Here is a 24813-nt window from a genome sequence, read left to right as displayed (position 1 = left end):
GTGTTGTGAATTGCCTTATCTTGGCACCTTACAAACCTATTTAGAAATAAGCCACGCAGTCACAAAACGCATGAAGGCCTATTTAAAATTCAAAAATTGTGCCAGATAAAACCTTTGTAATTGTGTAACTTTTATGCTAATTGTTGGTCAATGACAGGAGTGAAGTTCGAGTACATGACAAGTAAATGGGGGTTAAATCGATTGTATTTCTTTCATGCATATAAAACAATCATCACTTTTCAATGATAAGCCAAACGTGTTAACTAATTACATGTATGCCTAACGCATATGTATGCCTTACTCTTAGCAATCGGACAAATCCCATTGAATTACGTGTGGACAAAGTGATTTTTGACCCTCTGACGTAAAACTAGCACCATTTTGTTAATTTAGCTTCTTTTGCTTTCATTACTTCATCACATACTCTTAGAAAGATATACATTTAGAATATGTAACATTATCATGAATAGCTCTTCTATAATTCAAACAACCACCCTCTGAAATTGGGTAAAGTTGTTTTTGGCACACACTGTATGTGTGATATCGGGGTGCTTGTACATGTATGTCTTCATATAAGGAAGCAAGAAACAAATCTTATACAACAGGGCATAACATTAAATACGGAATTTTGAGGGGAAAAACCCAGGTGACTAAACTCTCCTGGTATTGATCAACGCATGCATGACTGGTGACAATTGAATTGATATATTACTGGCAGAAGGAAATGAATTTTATTCAGATAATAATAATAATTATACAATACTGTTTTGGAGGTTTGCAACAGGCTTTGTCAAGTACATTTCTATTAGATTACTGATCCGTGTCCCAAAATGTATTTGGACTTGAATGGGTTTTCCCAGTCACTATATATACACATACACACTATAAGATCTGCTACGTTATTAACAAGTTTTCAGTTGAAAGGACTGTGTAGCATTGTTAATGCTCGAACAAATTTTATCTACTACCAGATTGAATCATTACTTTGTACCAGTTTTTATCAGCAGTCTGCATAGAGTGTAAGAAGTTGGTGCTGTGTGATCATTAAAGGTGGTGTCATTTCCACAGAACCTGAACTACTTGTTACTATTATTGCAAGAAATACTGGACTATTAAAGCATTTCTTTGTACCAGTATTTATCAGAAGTCTGCATACAGCAGAAGTTGGTGTTGTGTCATCATTAAAGGCGGTGTCAAGAACTATATACTTGTTACTTTTATTCCAACAAATACCGGACTGAAACAATAATTTGAACCAGTATAAATCAGAAGTTGGTGAAGTACTTAGTATAATTTCCAAAGCGAACATGAGTACCAGTGGCTCCTTCAACCATATCTTTGCAGCTGAAATTTGAGTAAATATGGCTGGGGATTTTCTGCAAAATAGGCAAGCCTTTGCCTCCCTATTTCACTATGTATTTGTGTTTCTCCAATTACTGTGGTGTGGACAACTTCTTGTTTCAGCAGATGGAGGGTAAGTAGAATTGTAAATGCACAGGGCTACTTTTAACATGGCTAATTACTTTTTTAATATTGCACAGTGCTTTGTTCTAAAGTTCTTTGTTCTAGACGTAATTATGTTAAAGAAAAACTCATTGCATTGTATTCTCTCTAATTAATGCCCCCAGGCGTTGCATTTTCCCAAAAAAGGGGGGGGGGATTATTAATTAGAGGTCTATTTTACAATGATAATTAGCATTAAAAACATTGCTAAGGTATTTTTACAAATACTGATAACATGGTTCGTTAACAATGGACGCACACATGGATATCGTCAAATTGGGGATCTCATGTTCCAAAATGGTGGGGGTCTATTAGAAGGGGGCTTTAATAAGAGGTATGGTATGTATGTAGAGGCTGCATTAACTATAGGCCTTTTTGAAACAATAATTCTTGAGATATTTGTTGGTTAGATAAGTGATACAAAAAATGTCAAAGGTCAGTTTGGGGTTATTTGGTGCCATCCAGGTCATATTGCTATAGGTTGTCACAGCTTCATGAACTTTGGTGGAAACGACCACTGAAGCGAGACTAAAAATATCAAAGTCAGTTTGGGCTCATCTGAGGTCAAATTGCCATAGATTGTTGCAGGCTAATGGAAATTTTGTGGGAACGCCCCCCCCCCCCAAACACAACAAAAATGTCAAGGTCAGTTTGGGGTCATTCAGGGTCAAATCGCCATACATTGTGTCACATTTGTAAAATTTGATGGGAACAATCACTGAAGCAAGACAAAAAATGTCTGGGTCATTTGGGGTCAAATCGTCATAGGCTCTTGAAATTTGGTTGGGACGACCACCCAAGTAAGACAAAAAATGTCAAGGTCAGTTTGGGGTCATCCAGGGTTAAATCGGCATACATTGTGTAAGGTACATAAAATTTGGTGGGAATGACCAAGGAAGCGAGAAAACAAATGTCACAGTCATTTGGGGTTAAATCGCCTAAATTTGACGCCAGCTCATGATTGGTGAATATGGTCTCTACAGATAATTTATTCAAACTTATTAAAATCTTCCACCAACCACCCAAACAGGAAGTCTGTTTTTACGAGCTGTGAAAGCCGGTTGACGGCCTAGTCATCAAATAATAATATAAAAATAACATGTTACATTCCTAAATATACAATTTTTTTCTGTGTTTTCCCCATACCGAAATTGTCACACTAAAGCAGCTAGGCATTAACATTGTTTATGCCTGGCCCTGACCGATCACACATGCCATTACATGTAGGTAATGCGAATGTATAAATACTGAATCAATCTCAGGATCGAGATGTGAATTACCTTGAAAAATGTCTTTAAAAATACAAGATGCCAGTTATATTCCGATCTGAAACTATCAGACAATATTTTAAACATAAATAACTTCACAAATTCGCAACAAACCCAAATTGTGAAAAAAATCACCCCGGGCAGATATTTGGCTATTTCTCCATTTACGATCCTGCCCAAAAGTGTCTGACATAGGACGTCACATATGTAGGTCGAGATATATCACGTTATTGGGCACACAAACGGAGGGACGCACCTACACACGCACACAGAAGGAACACAAGGACACCTAGCATATATTGCTTTATCCCCCTTCACCAAATCGAAATATCCAGGCAACTTTTAAGTTGTTAAAACATGCTGGTGGGATAGTTATAAGGCATATAGCATTAGCAACTATTATTGGTTCCAGTCTCAGCAACACCTCATGCATATTTGCCTGGGTAGAATTAGGCCTATCTTCACTGAAGGGGCATGAAAACTAGTACAGCCCTGTAGTAAAATGCCAAAACCTATTTCAATGCATCCAAAGGTCCATGAAATTAATGAGGTGTCACTGGAGCTGGAATAGATAATAGGACCAATTTGGGCAAAATGTGCAGGTTGATCAAAAAGATCCAATCTAGTATGTACAAGTTCTGTAAACCTATTTATACCGGAAGGGGTAAAATTTGCCAATACCGTAAGACATTCCATTCTTTTACATTCCAGAAATGAATGGAAAAATTCAACTATCCTCTGCACCAATCTGACACACATCGACCTGACCCAAGATTCATCCATACTCATCACAACCAAAGAGTCAGACCCATGCAACATATCAGTCTCTACCCCATCAGACGAAGGTTTACATCTGGACATCCTGCAATCATCTAAATGGACTTTGTACCAGTACCTCTACATCACGACAGATGAGCATGAGGAATGCTGGGGTGATCATATTATAGGTTTCACAGTACAACCTGGACTTTGTGGCATTAAATTCACTAGTAAGAACTTGGTAATGAACATTAAAGCATCAACAGTATTGAACATATCATTGTTTAACTACAACAAAGATGGAAGTATGAATAAGAACCAAACAAGTGAACTAGATAATGAATACTCTTGGTGTAATATAAGTAGTCTTAAGAACTGTAATATGGTAGACACTTTCGATAGCGTATTCAATGTGAGCCCACTTAATACATCATTTGATCAACTTCTGGCCAACAATGATGCACTTAACACCACATATACATGTAAGGAGTATAACTTGAGGACATTAGGTTCTTTACCTGAATTTGTATATGTTACAGAAATGCCTGCGATTCCACCCCAATGCCAAAGTCATATCCATCATAGAAGTGTTGAAATCCATTGCCCACTGGTAAACATAAGTACCCTTCTGATTTATGAGCAAATCTATGACCCATCAATTCCTTGTGCATTAAATGTTTCAGACAGAAACGTGATTCACATTTCTTATGGAGCATTTGCAAGCCTGTCATCAATCCAATACCTACTCCTCTCTCACAATAAGATAGAAACCATTGATGGAGCATTTCACAGTCTTCAGTTATTGGAAGTGCTTGATCTTTCTGATAATGTACTTGACAGCTTACCAGGTAATGGTTTTTCAGGACTCAAGTCCCTTCAACAACTCTATCTACAGAGAAATATACTGTCCACACTCACTCCTGGGGTGTTTAACAACCTCTTTAGTTTGCAAGTTTTAAATTTAGAACATAACAGAATAACATCAGTACCAACCAGCACACAGAATCTTTCTATATTCAATGATCTACAGAACTTACAAGTTTTGAATCTGAATGCAAATCTGCTGTCAACATTAGAGGGAAACCCATTCCAAACATTATATCAACTTTCCTTCTTAAACTTGAGAAGAAATAATCTAGCTATTTTACCAACAGGAATATTTGAAAGCATTCAGAACTTAAGCGGATTATGGCTTGATGACAATGACTTGTCAGAGCTGTTACATCAAACATTTCAACAACTATGGAACCTGTCTATCTTGTCATTGCAAAATAATTATCTAGCCAGCTTGCAAGATGATGCATTTGTTGGGCTTGACAATTTGACAGAGTTGTATTTGAATGATAACCTGTTAGGTAAACTAAGCATTAATTTGTTCAAATATGTACATAGGCTTTCAAATCTAGACTTGCATGGAAATCAACTGGAAGTGTTGAAATCGGGCTTGTTTGATGATCTTTTGGACTTGGAATCATTGTGGTTAAACAACAACCATATAGTGGAGATTGAGCTTGACTTATTCAATAGGCTACACAAATTGAGAAGCTTATTCTTGCATTCTAATTATGTAGATGTGTTGTTACCTGGTATATTTGATAGTCTTAGCAATTTGACAGAGTTATCGGTTTATGAGAATCACTTGACAGAGCTTGATGTCAACCTATTCCAAGGTTTGCATAAATTGTCTATCCTGTCATTGTATACAAATCAACTAAGAGAATTAAAACCTGGCATATTTGATGGTCTTGGCAATTTGACCAAATTAGACCTGTCTGAGAATCACTTGACAGAGCTTGATGTCAACTTATTCCAAGGTTTGCATAAATTGTCTATCCTGTCATTGTATACAAATCAATTACGAGAATTAAAACCTGGCATATTTGATGGTCTTGGCAATTTGAAAGAGTTATGGCTGTATGGGAATCACTTGTCAGAGCTTGATGTCAACTTATTCCAAGGTTTGCATCAATTGTCTATCCTGTCATTGTATACAAATCAATTACGAGAATTAAAACCTGGCATATTTGATGGTCTTGGCAATTTGAAAGAGTTATGGCTGTATGAGAATCACTTGACAGAGCTTGATGTCAACCTATTCCAAGGTCTGCATAAATTGTCTATCTTAGCTCTGTATACAAATCAACTAAGAGAATTAAAACCTTGCATATTTGATAATCTTGGCAATTTGACAAAGTTAGAGCTGTATGAGAATCACTTGACAGAGCTTGATGTCAACCTATTCCAAGGTCTGCATGAATTGTCTATCTTAGTACTGCAAACAAATCAACTACAAGAATTAAAACCTGGCATATTTGATAGTCTTGGCAATTTGAGAGAGTTATGGCTGAATGAGAATCACTTGACAGAGCTTGATGTCAACCTATTCCAAGGTCTGCATAAATTGTCTATCTTAGCTCTGCATACAAATCAACTACGAGAATTAAAACCTTGCATATTTGATAATCTTGGCAATTTGACAAAGTTAGAGCTGTATGAGAATCACTTGACAGAGCTTGATGTCAACCTATTCCAAGGTCTGCATGAATTGTCTATCTTAGTACTGCAAACAAATCAACTACAAGAATTAAAACCTGGCATATTTGATAGTCTTGGCAATTTGAGAGAGTTATGGCTGAATGAGAATCACTTGACAGAGCTTGATGGCAACCTATTCAAAGGTTTGCATAAATTGTCTATCTTAGCACTGCATGCAAATCAACTAAGAAAATTAAAACCTGGTATATTTCACAGTCTCAGCAATTTGACAGATTTATGGCTTTATGAGAATCACTTGACAGAGCTTGATGTCAACCTATTCCAAGGTTTGCATAAATTGTCTATCCTATCACTGCATTCCAACAACCTCACAATAATTAATCCTAATACATTTAATGACCAGTCACAGTTAAAACAACTTCATTTAAATAACAATTCAATTTCAAATATTGACTCTGAACTGTTTTTATCCTTAAGTGGATTGGAAAGGTTGGAGATATTCAATAACAATCTGGCAAATTTACAAACTGGTGTTTTCCAGTCTCTAGGAAATTTGTTAAATTTGTTCCTTCATTACAATAAGCTGACTCAGCTAAATAGGGATATGTTCCAGGGACTATTCAAACTGGAGGTTCTTTCATTGTATGGAAATAAACTAACCTATCTTAAGGCATTCACATTTCAGAGTTTACCAAATTTACTCTGGTTGGATTGCAGACAAAACAAACTTGTACAAATAGAGCAAGATGCATTCAAAGGCAGTTCATACCTACAATATGTTGACCTCAGTACTAATCCTCTTGGAAAATTAACAAATGATTCCTTTCTTGAGTTAGGAAATAACACCACAATATCAGTAGATTCTGAAGCAGTTTGCATGTGTATCATACATAAAGACAATGGTCCCCGCTGTGCTGCCAACAAAGATCTGTCTCCATATTTATCATGTGAATCACTGCTATATAACGACGTAATCAGATTAACAGTGTGGCTTCTAGGTTCATGCATAATTGTAGCAAACACCATAGTTTTATTTTGGGGATGTACGCAGCTAACAAAAGAAAAAACCAAACGAGATGAAGTGAAACAGAAACTATTGATTGTTAATTTGGCTACTGCAGACCTGCTTATGGGATTCTATTTGCTCATTCTTGGTGCAGTTGACAATCATTTTGGTACATACTTTCCATTACATGCTGAAAAGTGGAGGACAAGCTTATTATGTAAATTTGGTGCCGTGTTATCTGTTTTATCAAGTGAAGCATCTCTATTTTTCTTAACATTGATCAGTTTTGATAGGTTCTGGATATTTCAGAATATCACTCGACAAAACTTGCTATATACTCGAATGTCCAGAATAATAGCAACAATTACAATTTGGGCAATTGCCATTATACTGAGTACTATACCACTTGGTTTAGACGACGAAGACTCTGAGTTCTCTCAAGTTTGTATTGGGTTACCATTGGCAAGACATATTAATTTTAATATTGAGGGGGAACCTTTCAACATCCCTTTAACTGACAGTGATAGAGTAACAAATGTCCCATTTCTCACATTAAATGTAACTGGAACCAGTTTAGCTTCATACTACTCCATCAGTTTATTTCTTGGAATCAACTTCATTTGTTGCATCAGTGTAGCAATTTGTTATATCTCAATATTCTGCATTATCATTTACACACGCAAAGTGGCTCATTTGACAATGAGTGTCTCCCGGTGGAGGAGAGAAGTGAGAACAGCATTCAAAATGGGAATCATAGTTCTCACAGATGTCATGTGCTGGATGCCTATAATAATCCTGGGAATTGTGATCCAAACAGAGTATACCAAATTGTCCCCCACAACATATGCATGGGTCATAGCATTTGCTTTACCAATCAATTCAGCTGTGAATCCATTTTTGTATGCCATTGGCCAGTGGGTATCAAATTATTTAGATAATAAGGGGCCAAATAATCAATTTTTGTACGCCATTAGCCAGTGGATATCAAAGTTAGATAATAAGAAGAGAACTCAAAGAGAAGATGATGTTCCCATGGCAGAAACAGAGTTGTGATTCATTATTGCATTACATTTGTAAATTGATTGTAAAAGCAAGTGACTGCTATTGGCAACTGGTTTTCAAGCACTGGGTTGCCAGTTGTTTTTCTTTTCATCTGGGGATTTTCTTGACCCCTGTTGCAGAAACTCATATAACAATGTAAGGAATTTGATATTGTCCTCCACCTCTGTTCATGGAGGCACTCTCACCTCTCTCCACCTGGAGTCAGTTGCCAAAAGCAGTCACTTCTCACCTAGTGTTGAAAAAGGATACAGTGCTTGCTGAAATGTTAAAGCCATATTATAACATTTCTTTAAAAATAGATTAGTATTCATTTCCAATAAAATGTTAGCATTTACTGTCAGATATGTCCCCTTTTAATTTTGAGCTGAACAAGTGAGGTAAAGCAAAGAAAATTGGAATTTACTACTAGCGCCAGTGCATGTTACTCCGGCGGTTGTGTGTGTGTGTCCCCCACGCCGTACAATGTACGTAGTACTGTGTTGACATCGCATATGCGTTTGACTAATATTTCTATTGTAATAATAAAACGACGGTTCCGGCGGTTTATTCAAAATCTCGGATTTTGACAAAACTACAGCACCTAAAGTCTTGATTTTTGCAGAGAATCTTTGTTTACTAAAGTACATTACAATCGTGTAAAAACATGAATAAAAAAAAAAAAATGAGGGCGTTCTCCTCAGCAAATGTTATAATATGGCTTTAAGTGGATTAGACAATAAGAACCATGCTATTTGATGTTATTCTACCAGTTAAGTGTGTCTTTTATAAACATTTCATTTGAATGGTCATAGTTGCCAACAGCGTGACGATAGTCTGAGTACACTGTGTGATGAACGCCTGTGTGTTCATTATTCGGAAGTGAATCCAACTCACTATGCGTACTCGTTATTGGCTAGTATTTTAAGTATGTAGGTTGGCGTTTGCGTTGTATTTGAAATACGATCGTGTACTGTACAGCTGCTGGCAGTTCATTCAAATGAAATTGTTACTATAGTCATGTATCTATCAACCTGTTCTTGATTTACTTCAGTGATTGGAGCAATTTTGACATTTTCCCCACCAAAAACCAAGTATATTTTGGTATACTTTTAGTATGAATCTTCTTCAATTTCGAATAAACTTTTATTTTCTAGTCACTCTTGTACAAAAATTGATGAATGGCAGTTGATGTATTTTCCTTAGAAACTTACAAACAAGAGTTGGATCACCATATAAGGGGGCTGCATGACCATCTTATATGGTGTTATAAACATCACAATATTCTGTAGGTTATTTTCACCATTCGTCAGTGTATCCGACTGTTTTTCAAATGTAGAATTTTATATACTTTTCTGACTCGGAAATATCTTGGGTGATGACTTTTCACACATAAAAGTGAATGCGTAGTAATCTAGTGAGTATCTGTTTTTATAGCATGATCATGCGGTGTTCTGTCATGTATACAAAATTTAAGATTCCGTCAGATAAGATGTGAATCATCAATAAACGTCAATGTTATCATCAATTCTTTATAGTCAATTTATCTGTACAGTTAATTTGTCACAATAATTTAAAGCCTTAATTAATGTACGATCTTTTTTGAGATTATACCTTTATTTTTTCAAAACCGATTTTTTGGCATATTTGTAATACTAACACATGTTCCAACTTAAATCTATGAGCAAACTGTCAAATTCGCCCTATTTGTAGTAAAACGGGATGATTTTCTGTTGGTCCGACATATCATAATTTTTAGATTATGATAATATGTCGGAATGACTCATAAATCGTAGTCTCCTCTGAAACCAGTTTGGTTACGCTCCTCCACGTAACCAAACTGGCTGCGCATAATGTAGGAGACTAACTCTGAGGCTGCACTCGCCGTCCTAATCCAAATAGTGCGAGATATTTCGAGTGATAGAGGTGAAGTTTATGATATTGTTTCTTTGCAAATTCCCAATGTTTTTCGCGTCCAATTGTATTGGGAACTTTCATAATGATTGCATATTATCATTTTGGAAGAAAAAATCTAAAAATTTAAAAAGATCATACATTAAGGCTTCAATCCATGTATTAATAATATTTACATAATTGAGAGATCAGTGATAGAGTCCAATACTCTGATTTGTGTACTTTCTTTGAGCGTGAGAACTTTTATAAAATAATAATCAGCTGTTCAAATGTAAACAAACACAATGATTTTAAGCTTTTCTATAACTTGTGACTTTAATAAGAAGAATTGACTTACTTTAATGATAACTTTTTAAACTTGAGAAAGGTCTGTACATGTATTTCTACTGAATAATTTCAGTTACAAAGCCTATTGGCAAGGCCTATATGAAATGTAAACCTGGTATAAGTTGTAAATTTGATATTGTGTATACATATTTTTGATTGAGGCTGGATAAACCAGCATAATACAATACTGTTCATTTTATATCTTGTTGTAAATTTGATATATATTGTGTATATTGTTGTGCGTTTGATAAAATTGAGGCTGGATAAACCAGCATAATAATAGTGTTCATTTTATATCTTGTAAATTTGATATTGTGTATATTGTTGTGCATTTGATAAGATTGAGGCCCGGGGGTGTCACTCCCATTGTGGCCTGTACACCATCCGCGATAATCAACTTTTGAAAAGCACCCTAAACAAGGATGGTAACACAGGCCTGTTTTCACACCTTTAAAACAGGGATTTTTTTCCTTGCATCAAATTTTATACCCTAAATTTCATTTCCGCATATTAGCAATTGCAATTTTGCTACCCTTTTTCTAATTTTTCATGTTTTTGACACCCTAAACATGATCTGCAGCGATCGTGTCTACCCACGAAAAACTACCCTTTTTACGCTGCGTTTTCATTATCGCGGATGGTGTACAGGCCACAATGGGAGTGACCCCCTGGGGATTGAGGCTGGATAAACCAGCATAATACAATACTGTTCATTTTATATGTTGTTGTAAATTAGATATTGTGTATATTGTGGTGCATTTGATAAGATTGAGGGTGGATAAACCAGCATAATACAATACTGTTCATTTTATATCTTGTTGTAAATTTGATATTGTGTATATTGTTGTGTATTTGATAAGATTGAGGCTGGATAAACCAGCATAATACAATACTGTTCATTTTATATCTTGTTGTAAATTTGATATTGTGTATATTGTGGTACATTTGATAAGATTAAGGCTGGATAAACCAGCATAATACAATACTGTTCATTTTATATCTTGTCATGACTCTCAATTATTTTCTGTCTTCTTGAATTGCGGTATTCAAATTACAATCCATACACCCCCTATGGGAGACATGACCTGAATCTCCCACACAGGGAGTATGAATTTCAAATGGGGTTACCTGAATGGGTGACTCCATTTGAATACACCATCTGTGTGGGAGATTACAGTGGTGTATGGATTTAAACTGGAATAGCCCATTATTTATAGTTGCACCTAAATTATTCCCATTTAAATTCAAACATAAAGTAATATTCAGATTTCCTTTGACAGCATAACCATCGCATATACGCGCGCGACGTCAAGCGCGTGCATTGGACCTTGTGCAAAATAATACGCGCTGGACGGCTAGCAGTACGCTTAATTTGTAAAAGGGAATCTGAATATTACTTTACAATTGTTTTATAATTAACAACTTAAAAAACATGCAACTTCTGATCTGGACATTTATATTTCGACTGATCCTAAAGTGTAATTGGGAGTAGGAAGCTACAATAAATATTTAGTCCAAATAGGAAATTGCAGACAAGGGTGCCTTCCATTACATAATTTTCTGAATAAAAAAAAAATGTATTTGGTATAATTAACACCATGGGCACTTATTCTTATAAAAGTAAGTCATCTGAACACTCTGCAGGTTGACAGTCCAAAGGGTCAAAAACAAATAAAAAACCAATAACCTAGTTATAAACCCTAACCATAATCTAAGTCCTAATCCTAACCATAATCATAATCATTATCATAACCTTAACCCAAACCTAACCATAACTCTAATCCTATTACTTACCCTAACCTAACCCTATCCCTAATACTGACCTAAACTCTAACTTGAACCCTTTTTGGACTAATGAAACTTTGTGCTGTTCCCAATAATTATCATATTATATTGTGCAAAACAATGCTGCAGCCCAAGAAAATATAAATAAAACACATACAATAAATATCACAGCTATTGCTATTCTATGCCATAGATGCTCCTTGATTCAACTGATAATTTTATATTTATACTTTTGATTTCTTCAGAAAAATGTGTGATACAGGTGTGTGTTAGCAAATCTTATACTGCAGGGCATAGCAAGGAATTTTGAGGGGGAAAACCCAGGTGACTCAACTCCACTGGCATTGTTCAATGCATGCATGACTAGTGACAATTGAATTGATATTTCTGTCTGGGCAGAAGGAAATGAATTTGATTCACAAATTAAATACAATAGTTTTTTATTAGAGTTAAGAGTTTTGTAACAGGCTTTGTCAGTGCATTTGTAGTAGATTACTGACCTGTGTCCAAAAATGAATATGGACTTGAATGGGTTTTCCCCCAATAACTATATACACTTTATTTCAACTATGAGAACTACTACAAGAGTTAATAACAAGTTTTCAGGTGAAAAGGAACTGTGTATGTAATTGACCCTCAAACAGATTCTACTACTTGTTACTTTTATTCCAATAAATACTGGACTGAAACATTACTTTGTACTACATGTAGTATTTATCAGAAGTCTGCATAAAGTGTAAGAAGTTGGTGTTGGGTTTGCATTAAAGGTGGTGATATTTCCACAGAACCTGAACTACTTGTTACTTTTATTCCAACAAATACTGGACTGAAATATTACTTTGTACCAGTATTTTATATTAGAAGTATGCATAGAGTATAAGAGGTTTGTGCTGTATCCATGTTATAAGGTGGTGTCATTTCCACAGAACCTGGACTACTTGTTACTTATTGCAACAAATACTAGACTGCAACATTACTTTGTACTGGTATTTATCATAGTCCACAGTGAACATGTGGTGGTGATTGGTACCAGTGGCTTCTTCAGCAACTTTGATTGCATCTGAGATTTGAGTGAATATGGCTGGGGATTTTCTTCAAAATAGGCAAGCCTTTGCCTTCAGATTTGGCTATGTACCGGTATTTGTGTTTCTCCAATTACTGTGGTGTGGACAACTCCTTGTTTCAGCAGACGGAGGGTAAGTAGTAAGGCCAGGAAAAGAAAAAACCTGACAGACCCAGATTTTCCATTTTGGGATTTTTTTTTACTGATGGCATGTAAAATCAGCCATTTGTGGTCAGAATTGGATTGAGTTTGACAGGAATTCCTCTATGCATGTAAAATTGGCTGTTTTGGGTAAAAAGTAGATTTATTTCGATTTTTTTTCAAAAATTGCAAACAAGTCATTTGCTAAAAATAACAAAGAAACAAACCCAAAAACGAGCGAGCTACTTCAAAAGAATGTCCACCTGTAGAGTTTTTTCATCGCCTAAAGCTTGGCACTTACTCACTAGAACTGCAAATGCACTGGGAAAGTTGCAATAAAGTATACATGCCTCTACATGTAGGTGAATTTAGATGTGTTCATTGGAAATTGCGAATGCCATGGCCTATTAGTTGCTTATTTCATATTGTACAGTGCTTTGTTCTACAGTGCTTTTAGATGTAATTGTGCTATAGAAACCCTCATTGCATTTACCATATTCTCTCAATTAATGCCCCCAGGCATTTGATTTTAAACAAAAAGGGGGTCCTCTAAAGAAAGGGGCCTCTAATAAACACCCACCATCGTCATTGTGTCAGGTTCGTGAAATTTGGTGGGAATGACCATCAAAGCTTGTAGCATCTGCACCCCCTTGGATAGGACCCTGGTTATTGATTTGGAACAGATCATCCTCCAGGTGATTTTAACATTAAACATTGATTTTATTATTCAGATATAACAATTTCATGCATTGAGCCATTTTTCTTTTACCTGAATTTGTTCTTTGGAAGATTTTTCGGGCGTTTCAGAACTCTAAAATCTGAAAAAATTAGATTCCATCTGAACTGTTAGTAAGTATGCGCATGCACACATGCATGAAATGGAGACAAGACACCTACGTTTCCATAGCCCCTTCGCCAAATCTTGGTGGAGGAAAATATCCAGGCAAACTTAACATACTGGAGACTAGTTGTAAGTCATAACAACTTGGCCAATTTGGGCAAAATGAGCAGGTTGATAAGAAAAAAAAAAGATAAGCATGCGACCTCGTAAGTACAAGTTCAAGTTCTGTCACCTCATTTATACCTGAAGGGGTAAAATTTGCTGATACCATAAAACATAGCATTCCTTTACATTCCAGAAATGAATGGAAATATTCAACTGTCCTCTGCACCAATCTGACGCACATCAACCTGACCCAAGATTCATCCATACTCATCATAACCAATGAGTCAGACCCATGCAACATATCAGTCTCTACCCCTTCAGAGAGAGGTGTACATCTGGACATCCTGCAATCATCTACATGGACTTTGTATGAGTACCTCTACATCACGACAGATGAGTATGAGGAATGCTGGGATGATCATATTGTAGGCTTCACAGAACAACCTGGACTTTGTGGCATCAAATTCACTAGTAAGAACTTGATGATAAACATTAAAGCATCAATAGTAATGAACATATCATTGTTAAACTACAACAAAGATGGAAGCATGAATAAGAACCAAACAAGTGAACTAGATAATGCATACTCTTGGTGTAATATAAGTAGTCTTAAGAACTGTAATATGGTAGGAACTTTTGATAGTGTATTCAATGTGAGCCCACTTAATACATCATTTGACCAACTTCTGGCCAATAATGATGCACTTAATACTACATATAAGGAGTATGTGATGTGCCCTGAGTAATTTGATTTAATTTAATTATTTAACTTTGTTTACAAGCTGAAAGTATTTCATGAGATGGGAAACCCCCTTGTATTTTGGAATTCCCCCAAATTATTGTAAACAAAGTCAGATCTATGTTTGGAACTTGGAAATTCCCAGTTCAGTATATTGCACCATAGTCAGGAAAACCCCCAGGAAGTGATGTAATGTGAAAGGTGAATGTGTATAATTAATCTTGGGAAATCCCAAGATTGCAGCAATGTTGTGAAAATGTGATTGAAGTAATGGTTTATTAATAGATGATGGGTTTTTTGCATGAGTACTGATATAAAAAGCTGAAGGCTTTTGTTGGGACTTTACAGAATGCCATGGGAGATTGAAAACTCCACATGTGTGTGATGGTCTTCGTGCTTCAAAAAAAGAAGTACATTTTAACCAGTTTATATAGCCAATAATTGAGCTAATTTTAATACAGCAACGAAGAAGACAGCGAGCACACAAAAGTGCTCTTCCTCATCAAAGGATTAAAAGTTCTTCTGTCAAATTGCTGGAGTTTGCTGGGTTTGTGAAGGCAACGCATCTGTCAAAAAACAGTGGAGCTGTGTTAAAGAAACCTGTTCCCTGGAAAAAGAGTGGCTGGTGAAAGAAACACCATTTTTGGAGAAAGCAGCGCAAGGAGATATATTTGTGGAGAAAGCAGCGCAAGGAGATATTGTGGAGATAGCAGCGCAAAAGAGATTGGAGGCAGCATCATCATTTTAGTATGAGGATTTTATATAAGGATTTATAAATGCAAGTGTACTATGGACTTCTCTGATTTTCATAGGACAAGTGAATAAGGATATATTACATCAGTTGTCCAGAACATTGCAAGAACTCTAGAATCACCAACAAGAAGACCGCTGGTTAAGTACCTATAGAATAAAACTGATTGTGTGATTTTATTGTAATTGTTGTTATATGTACCAAGCATACTTTGTTTTCAATTAAAGACTTAGATTATGTTAGCTTAATCAAACAGTGTATTTGTGTTGTGCATTCGTGTGAGTTCGGGAAAAAGGTGATTTTGGCCTTGAGTCAAGTACCCAACGTAACAAAAATTGGGGGCTCATCCGGGAAAATACACTGTAAAAAAGTTAACATTAATTTACTGAGTCTTGAAAGTGAAAGTACAGTATGGCAGAGTTCAAAGCAGAAGAGTTTCTTGAAACTATAGATTGGGAGAAGTTTGATAAGTTGAAGAAACCTGATTTATTAGCATTTGCAAAATACTATGAATTGGATGTAAAGCAAGCCAACAGAAAACAAATAATCAAAAATGCCTTGATCGAAGTTTTGGTTGATGAAGAGTATTTTGAGGAATCCATTTTGGACAAGAGAAAAGAGGTCAAAACTGAAATCGGGGATGCAGTTAAGTTGAAAGAACTAGAAGTTCAGGTGGAAATGGAAAAATGAAAATGCAATTGCAGTTGGACATGCAAAAGCTAGATATGCAAAATAAAGAAAAACAAGAAAGATTAGATATGGAAAATAAAGAAAGACAAGAAAGACTAGACATGGAAAACAAGAAACTAGAAATGGAAGAAAAAGCACGCTTAAGAAAAGATGGCGCTTGAGCACCACAAATTAGAAACAGAAGAAAAGGAAAAGGTAGCAAAATTGGAACTTGAAAAACAAAAATTGGATATGGAAGAAAAGGAAAAACTAGCTAAGATTCAAATGGAAGCACATTTGAAAGAAAAAGAAATTGAGTTTGAACAAGAGAAGTTAGCAAAACTAGGTGACAAATACTCATCAAGTTTCTCCTCAAAGTCAAAGTCAGGGTTTGATGTTACAAAGTATGTAAAGCTTGTGCCTAAATTCAAAGAGAAAGAAGTTGACGAGTACTTTCAACATTTTGAAAAGGTAGCTACAAATTTGAAATGGCCTCCAGAGCATTGGACCCTACTGTTACAAAGTAGTTTTGTGGGGAAGGCCAGGAAACTTACTCAGCTCTACCAATAGAGAAGCGTAATGATTATGAAGAAGTTAAACAGGCAGTCCTTAAGGCCTATGAACTGGTGCCTGAAGCATACAGACAAAAGTTCAGAGATTCAAGAAAGCAAGCAGATCAAACCCATGTAGAATTTGCTAGAGTAAAAGAACAAATGTTTGACAGGTGGCTTGGGTCAAAAGAAGTCAAAGATGATTTCGCCAACTTAAGCAATTAGTTCTTATAGAAGAGTTCAAGAAATGTGTCCACGTTGACATTAAAACCCATTTGGATGAAAGCGCTAGCAAAATTAAGACGCTAAACGAAGTGGCGACAATGGCGGACGACTATGGCTTAACTCACAAATTGAATGGGAGTAAATTTAGTCATAACAGAAGTTATTCAAACAGGTTCAGCCATAATCAACCTAGAGCAAATCAGGGTGGCACACAAGAAGGAAACCTCCGTCTAATTCACAGCATAGTGCTGGTGGTAGAGGGACCCCAGGAGTTCAGGTAACAAAGCAAAATTTGGGACTGAATTTAAAGCCAAAGTAACTTGTACTCATTGTAAGAGACCAGGGCATACGATGACCCAGTGTTACGTCTCAAAAGGCAGACAAGACGCACAAAAACAGCAGCAAACTGCTAGTAATACTGTGGGATGTGCAGTGTCGCTTGAGTCAAAGGAAAAAGGCAGTCAAATCAAGAAACAAGAATTCCCACAAAAGGGAGGTGAGACAGACAAGGTGTGTGAAGAATTTGAACCATTTGTGTTGGAGGGAGTAGTATCACTTGGTGAGAATGGTAGTCCAAAGCCCATCAAGATTGTGCGAGATACGTGTTGTGCACGGTCTATGATTCTGGAAGGAACTTTGCCCTTTAATGAGGCTAGTTCAGCAGGTAATGCTTTGATCCAGGGTATTGGGATGGAAATAATTAGTGTACCTCTCCACAAAATTAACTTGACAGCTAACTTGGTTTCTGGTCCTGTAACCATAGGAGTTAGACATGAATTACCAGTCAAGGGAGTGTCCATGTTGCTAGGAAATGATCTGGCAGGGGGGAAGGTTTTTCCTGACCCAATAGTCACAGATAAGCCCTGTATACAGGATGATAATAGTGAGGAAAAGGAGATATTTCCTGCATGTGCAGTGACACGGGCAATGAGTAAGAGAGCCTCATTAGAAACAATTGAGGACAACCAAATTGATGACTTGGGCTACAATTTGGAAGACACATTTGTGTCAAAGTTGAATGAGAAAAGTTTTCCAGGGGATAAAAAGACCCCTCAAAATGACACAGCCTCTGAGCATGAACAAATTGGGGAAACATTGAGAGACCCATTAAGTCATGACAAGCTAATTCTGGAGCAACAAAATGACCCAGAACTCAAAGAGATCAATCAAAGGGCATTGACCCTAGAAGAAGCAGAACAAAATTCTGTCTGTTTTTACAAACAAGATGATGTGCTAATGAGAAAATGGCGGCCCCTGATGCACCTGCCGATGAAGAGTGGAAGGTAGTGCACCAAATTGTGGTACCAAAAGTCTACCACACTGAAGTTATTAACATAGCACATGATAGTCCCATGGCAGGGCATTTGGGTGTTAAGAAAACTCATGAAAGAATTCTGAGACATTTCTGGTGGCCCACTCTCAGAAAAGATGTTTCTGAATATTGCAAAACATGTCACATATGCCAAGTAGTAGGGAAGCCAAATCAGAAAATACCTCCTGCTCCATTGAAGCCAATTCCAGCCTTTGATGAACCATTTAGTAGGGTTATTATTGATTGTGTAGGCCCCTACCAAAGACTAAGTCAGGTAATCAATACCTTCTGACAATTATGTGCTTGGCGTCAACACGCTTTCCTGAAGCCATACCATTGAGAAATATTAAAGCAGTGACAATAGTGAAAGCTTTAACCAAGTTCTTCACATTTGTGGGGCTCCCCAAGTCCATACAGTCAGACCAAGGATCAAACTTTACTTCTGGAGTATTTCAGCAGGTCATGTATCAATTAGGTATAGAACAGTATACCTCAAGTGCTTACCATCCAGAATCACAAGGTGCATTAGAAAGGTTCCACCAAATATTGAAAAACATGATCAGAACATACTGTTTGGAATTTCAGAGGGACTGGGATGAGGGAGTACACTTGTTGTTGTTTGCTGCTAGGGAAGCTGTTCAGGAAACTTTGGGATTTAGTCCTTTTGAGTTAGTGTTTGGACACACAGTGCGCTGGCCCTTAAAGTTGTTGAAAGAAAAGTGGCTCAATGAGAAATCAGATATCAATTTATTGGATTATGTCTCCAATTTTAAGCATAGGCTTAACAGAGTAACTGATATCGCCAAGGAAAACTTGAAACAGGGTCAGGCCAAAATGAAACAATGGTATGATAAGCATGCCAAAGAAAGAGTGTTCAAACCAGGTGACAAAGTTCTAGTACTATTTCCAATTCCAGGACACCCATTACAAGCCAGATATCATGGCCCATGTGAGGTAGAGTCAAAAGTGGGTGAAGTAGATTACATTATCAAGATTCCTGGTAGACGCAAGAGCAGGCAGTTATGCCACATAAATATGCTCAAAGAGTATGTTGAAAGAAGTGACAGTGGCATTCCAAAACCTGTGTGTACAGTAAAACATGCTAATGTAGACAAACATGCCGATGTAGACAAAATCGCCAATGTAGACAAGAGTAAAGATGATAATTCTGATGTCACATATGACCAGGATAAAGAGCTAGAGCACAAAGAGTATAATGTAAAATTGAACAATTCTGATGTGCTCACTAATTTGGACTCAAAGTTAGGTCATCTTTCTCAAGATCAACAAAGTCAAATTGCAAATTTAATTCACAAATTTGACAATATATTTCCTGATACGCCAAGTAGAACAAATGCTGCATTTCATGATGTAGATGTTGGTGATACAAAACCAATCAAGCAGCATCCTTACAGAGTCAATCCATTGAAAATGGAACATCTCAAAAATGAGATCAATTACATGCTAGACAATGATATCATAGAACCAAGTAGTAGTGAATGGAGTTCACCATGCATTCTTGTTCCCAAGCCTGATGGTTCATACCGATTGGTCGCAGACATGAGAGCTGCAAATGTACATTCAAAGACAGACTCGTACCCAATTCCAAGAATTGATGATTGCATTGGCACAATTGGGAATGCAAAATTTGTTAGCAAATTTGATCTTTTGAAAGGGTACTGGCAGGTTCCACTCACAGACCGTGCCAAAGAGATTTCTGCTTTTTGTACACCATTTGGTCTTTACCAATACAAAGTTATGCCATTCGGGTTGAAAAACGCGCCAGCAACATTTCAGAGAATGGTGAACCAAATTGTGGCAGACATAGAGGGATGTGAAGCGTATGCAGATGATTTGATTGTTTACAGTCAAACTTGGGAACAACACATGGAACAACTCCATCAATTGTTTAAGAAGCTGTCAGAAGTACAATTGACAGTCAATCTGGTAAAAAGTGAGTTTTGCCATGCCACAGTCACATACTTAGGATATGTTGTAGGTCAAGGTCAGGTGAAACCTATCAAAGCCAAAGTTGAAGCAATTGAGCAATACCCCACACCTGTAAACAAGAAGGCACTCATGAGATTTCTAGGAATGGTTGGCTATTATAGAAAGTTCTGCCCAAACTTTTCAGAGATAGCAAGTCCTTTGACTGATTTGTTGAAGAAAGATGCAAAATTCATTTGGTCAGAACAATGTGAAAATGCTTTTCACAAAGTCAAATCAATACTCATGAGTTCACCAGTACTTACTGCACCTGATTTTCAGAAGCAGTTCAAGTTGACTGTTGATGCCAGTGACATAGGCTGTGGAGGTGTTGTGATGCAAGAGGGTGAAGATCAAATAGATCACCCCATTTGTTACTTTTCAAGGAAATTCAACAAGCACCAGAGAAATTACTCCACAATTGAGAAGGAGTGTCTAGCATTGCTATTAGCATTGCTACATTTTGATGTGTATTTGGGTACCACAGTATACCCTGTGCTTGTTTTCACAGATCACAATCCCTCACCTTCATCAACAGGATGAAGAACAAAAACCAAAGACTGGTGAGGTGGAGTTTGACCTTGCAAGAGTACAATCTGGACATCAAACATATTAAGGGAAAAGACAATGTAATGGCTGATGCCCTGTCCAGAATTGCATAAAAAGGGCTGATAAACAAAAATTTCCTTTAAAAGGGAAGTTGTGTGTGACAAGTAGTCACTGTGTATGATGAGTTAAATACTCAAAGTTGATAATATGTTGAAGTTGATGTAAAAGAAGAAAACATTTAAGAAAGTTTTCATTACATTCAAACTTTCTTCTTTTAAGGGGGAGGGTGTGATGTGCCCTGAGTAATTTGATTTAATTTAATTATTTAACTTTGTTTACAAGCTGAAAGTATTTCATGAGATGGGAAACCCCTTGTATTTTGGAATTCCCCAAATTATTGTAAACAAAGTCAGATCTATGTTTGGAACTTGGAAATTCCCAGTTCAGTATATTGCACCATAGTCAGGAAAACCCCCCAGGAAGTGATGTAATGTGAAAGGTGAATGTGTATAATTAATCTTGGGAAATCCCAAGATTGCAGCAATGTTGTGAAAATGTGATTGAAGTAATAGTTTATTAATAGATGATGGGTTTTTTGCATGAGTACTGATATAAAAAGCTGAAGGCTTTTGTTGGGACTTTACAGAATGCCATGGGAGATTGAAAACTCCACATGTGTGTGATGGTCTTCGTGCTTCAAAAAAGAAGTACATTTTAACCAGTTTATATAGCCAATAATTGAGCTAATTTTAATACAGCAACGAAGAAGACAGCGAGCACACAAAAGTGCTCTTCCTCATCAAAGGATTAAAAGTTCTTCTGTCAAATTGCTGGAGTTTGCTGGGTTTGTGAAGGCAACACATCTGTCAAAAAACAGTGGAGCTGTGTTAAAGAAACCTGTTCCCTGGAAAAAGAGTGGCTGGTGAAAGAAACACCATTTTGGAGAAAGCAGCGCAAGGAGATATATTTGTGGAGAAATTAATTAAGCAGCGCAAGGAGATATTGTGGAGATAGCAGTGCAAAGGAGATTGGAGGAAGCATCATCATTTTCAGTATGAGGATTTTATACATAAGGATTTATAAATGCAAGTGTACTATGGACTTCTCTGATTTTCGCAGGACAAGTGAATAAGGATATATTACATCAGTTGTCCAGAACATTGCAAGAACTCTAGAATCACCAACAAGAAGACCGCTGGTTAAGTACCTATAGAATAAAACTGATTGTGTGATTTTATTGTAATTGTTGTTATATGTACCAAGCATACTTTGTTTTCAATTAAAGACTTAGATTATGTTAGCTTAATCAAACAGTGTATTTGTGTTGTGCATTCGTGTGAGTTCGGGAAAAAGGTGATTTTGGCCTTGAGTCAAGTACGACTCGTAACAAGTATAACTTGAAAATATTAGGTCCCATACCTGAATATGTATATGTTGTAGAAATGCCTGTGATTCCATCCCAATGCCAAAGTCATATTCACCATAGAAGTGTTGAAATCCATTGCCCACTGGTAAACATAAGTACCCTTCTGATTCATGAGCAAATCTATGACCCATCTATTCCTTGTGCATTAAATGTCTCGCACAGAAATGTAGTTCACATTTCTCATGGAGCATTTGAAAGAATGTCATCAATCCAATACCTACTTCTCTCTCACAACAAGATAGAAACAATTGATGGAGCGTTTGAAGGTCTTCAGTCATTGGAAGTGCTTGATCTTTCTGATAATATACTTGAAAGCTTACCAGATAGTATGTTTACAGGACTCCAGTCCCTTCAACAACTCTATTTAGAGAGAAACATATTGTCTGCACTAACTCCTGAGGTGTTTAACAACCTCTTTAGTTTGCAAGTTTTAAATTTAGAACAGAATAGGATAACATCAGTAGCATCCAGCACACAGAATCTTTCAATATTCAATGATCTACAGAACTTACAAGTTTTGAATCTTAATGCTAATCTGTTGTCAACATTAGAGGGAAAACCATTCCAAACGTTCCATCAACTTTCCTACTTAAACTTGAAAAGAAACAATCTAGCTATTTTACCCACAGGAATATTTGAAAGCCAAAATAACTTGCTTGGATTATGGCTTGATGATAATGACTTATCAGAGCTGTTACCTCACACATTTCAGCAACTAGGGAACCTGTCAATATTGTCATTACAAAATAATAATCTAGCTACCTTGCAAGATGATGCCTTTGTTGGGATAGGCAATTTGAAAGAGTTGTATTTGAATGAAAACTTGTTAAGTAAGCTAAGCATTGTTTTGTTCAAAAATGTAAACATGCTTTCAAATCTAGACTTGCATGGAAATCAACTGGAAGTGTTGAAATCTGGTTTGTTTGATGATCTTTTGGACTTGGAATCATTATGGTTACACAACAACCATATAGTAGAGATAGAGCTTGGCTTATTCAAGAGGCTACACAAATTGAGAAGCTTATTCTTACATTCTAATTATGTAGATGTTTTGTTATCAGGTATATTTGATAGTCTTGGCAATTTGACAGAGTTACGGCTTGATGAGAATTACTTGACAGAGCTTGATGTTAACCTATTCCAAGATTTGCATGAATTGTCTATCTTATCACTGCATACAAATCAACTACGAAAATTAAAACCTGGTATATTTGACAGTCTTGGTAATTTGACAGAGTTATGGCTGTATGAGAATCACTTGACAGAACTTGATGTTAACATATTTCAAGCTTTGCATAAATTGTCTAAGTTAGTATTGCATACAAATCAACTAAGAGAATTAGAACCTGGTATATTTGATAGTCTTGGTAATTTGACAGAGTTATGGCTGTATGAGAATCACTTGAGAGAGCTTGATGTTAACATATTTCAAGCTTTGCATAAATTGTCTAAGTTAGTACTGCGTACAAATCAATTAAAAGAATTAAAACCTGGTATATTTGATGGTCTCAGCAATTTGAGAGAGTTATGGCTATATGAGAATCACTTGACAGAGCTTGATGTCAACCTATTCCAAGGTTTGCATAAATTGTCTATCTTAGACCTGCAAACAAATCAACTACAAGAATTAAAACCTGGCATATTTGATAGTCTTGGCAATTTGAGAGAGTTATGGCTGTATGAAAATCACTTGACAGAGCTTGATGTTAACATATTTCAAGCTTTGCATAAATTGTCTAAGTTAGTACTGCGTACAAATCAATTAAGAGAATTAAAACCTGATATATTTGATGATCTCAGCAATTTGAGAGAGTTATGGCTATATGAGAATCATTTGACAGAGCTTGATGTCAACCTATTCCAAGGTTTGCATAAATTGTCTATCTTAGACCTGCATACAAATCAACTAACAGAATTAAAACCTGGTATATTTGATAGTCTTAGCAATTTGAGAGAGTTATGGCTACATGAGAATCACTTGACAGAGCTTGATGTCAACATATTTCAAGGTTTGCATGGATTGCCTATTTTACCACTGAATACAAATCAACTAAGAGAATTAAAACCGGGCATATTTGATAGTCTTGGCGATTTGACAGAGTTATGGCTGTATGAGAATCACTTGACAAAGCTTGATGTCAACCTATTCCAAGGTTTGCATAAACTGTCTGTCTTATCACTGTATACAAATCAACTAAGAGAATTAAACCCTGGCATATTTGATAGTCTTGGCAATTTGAGAAAGCTATGGCTGTCTGATAATCACTTGACAGAGCTTGATGTTAACCTATTCCAAGGTTTGCATAAACTGTCTGTCTTATCACTGCATACAAATCTACTAAGAGAATTAAAACCTGGC

The 24813-nt window shown here is 36.4% G+C and overlaps 2 protein-coding genes across 2 annotated transcripts in view; one reads left to right on the top strand and one right to left on the bottom strand.

Moving 5' to 3' along the window:
* Window positions 1-24813, bottom strand: part of LOC140141312 (mitogen-activated protein kinase kinase kinase 7-like) — a 122252-nt gene that overhangs the window by 64360 nt on the left and 33079 nt on the right. The window lies entirely within an intron of this gene.
* On the top strand, window positions 1138-8085 carry LOC140141626 (uncharacterized). The gene is made up of 2 exons (XM_072163537.1): window positions 1138-1474; window positions 3483-8085. Exons 1-2 carry the CDS (start codon window positions 1362-1364, stop codon window positions 8083-8085), a joined length of 4716 nt encoding a protein of 1571 aa, XP_072019638.1. The 5' UTR covers window positions 1138-1361.

Source organism: Amphiura filiformis, chromosome 19 (assembly GCF_039555335.1).
Source record: "Amphiura filiformis chromosome 19, Afil_fr2py, whole genome shotgun sequence".
Lineage (NCBI taxonomy): Eukaryota > Metazoa > Echinodermata > Ophiuroidea > Amphilepidida > Amphiuridae > Amphiura > Amphiura filiformis.
This window is presented reverse-complemented; position numbering and strand designations above follow the sequence as displayed.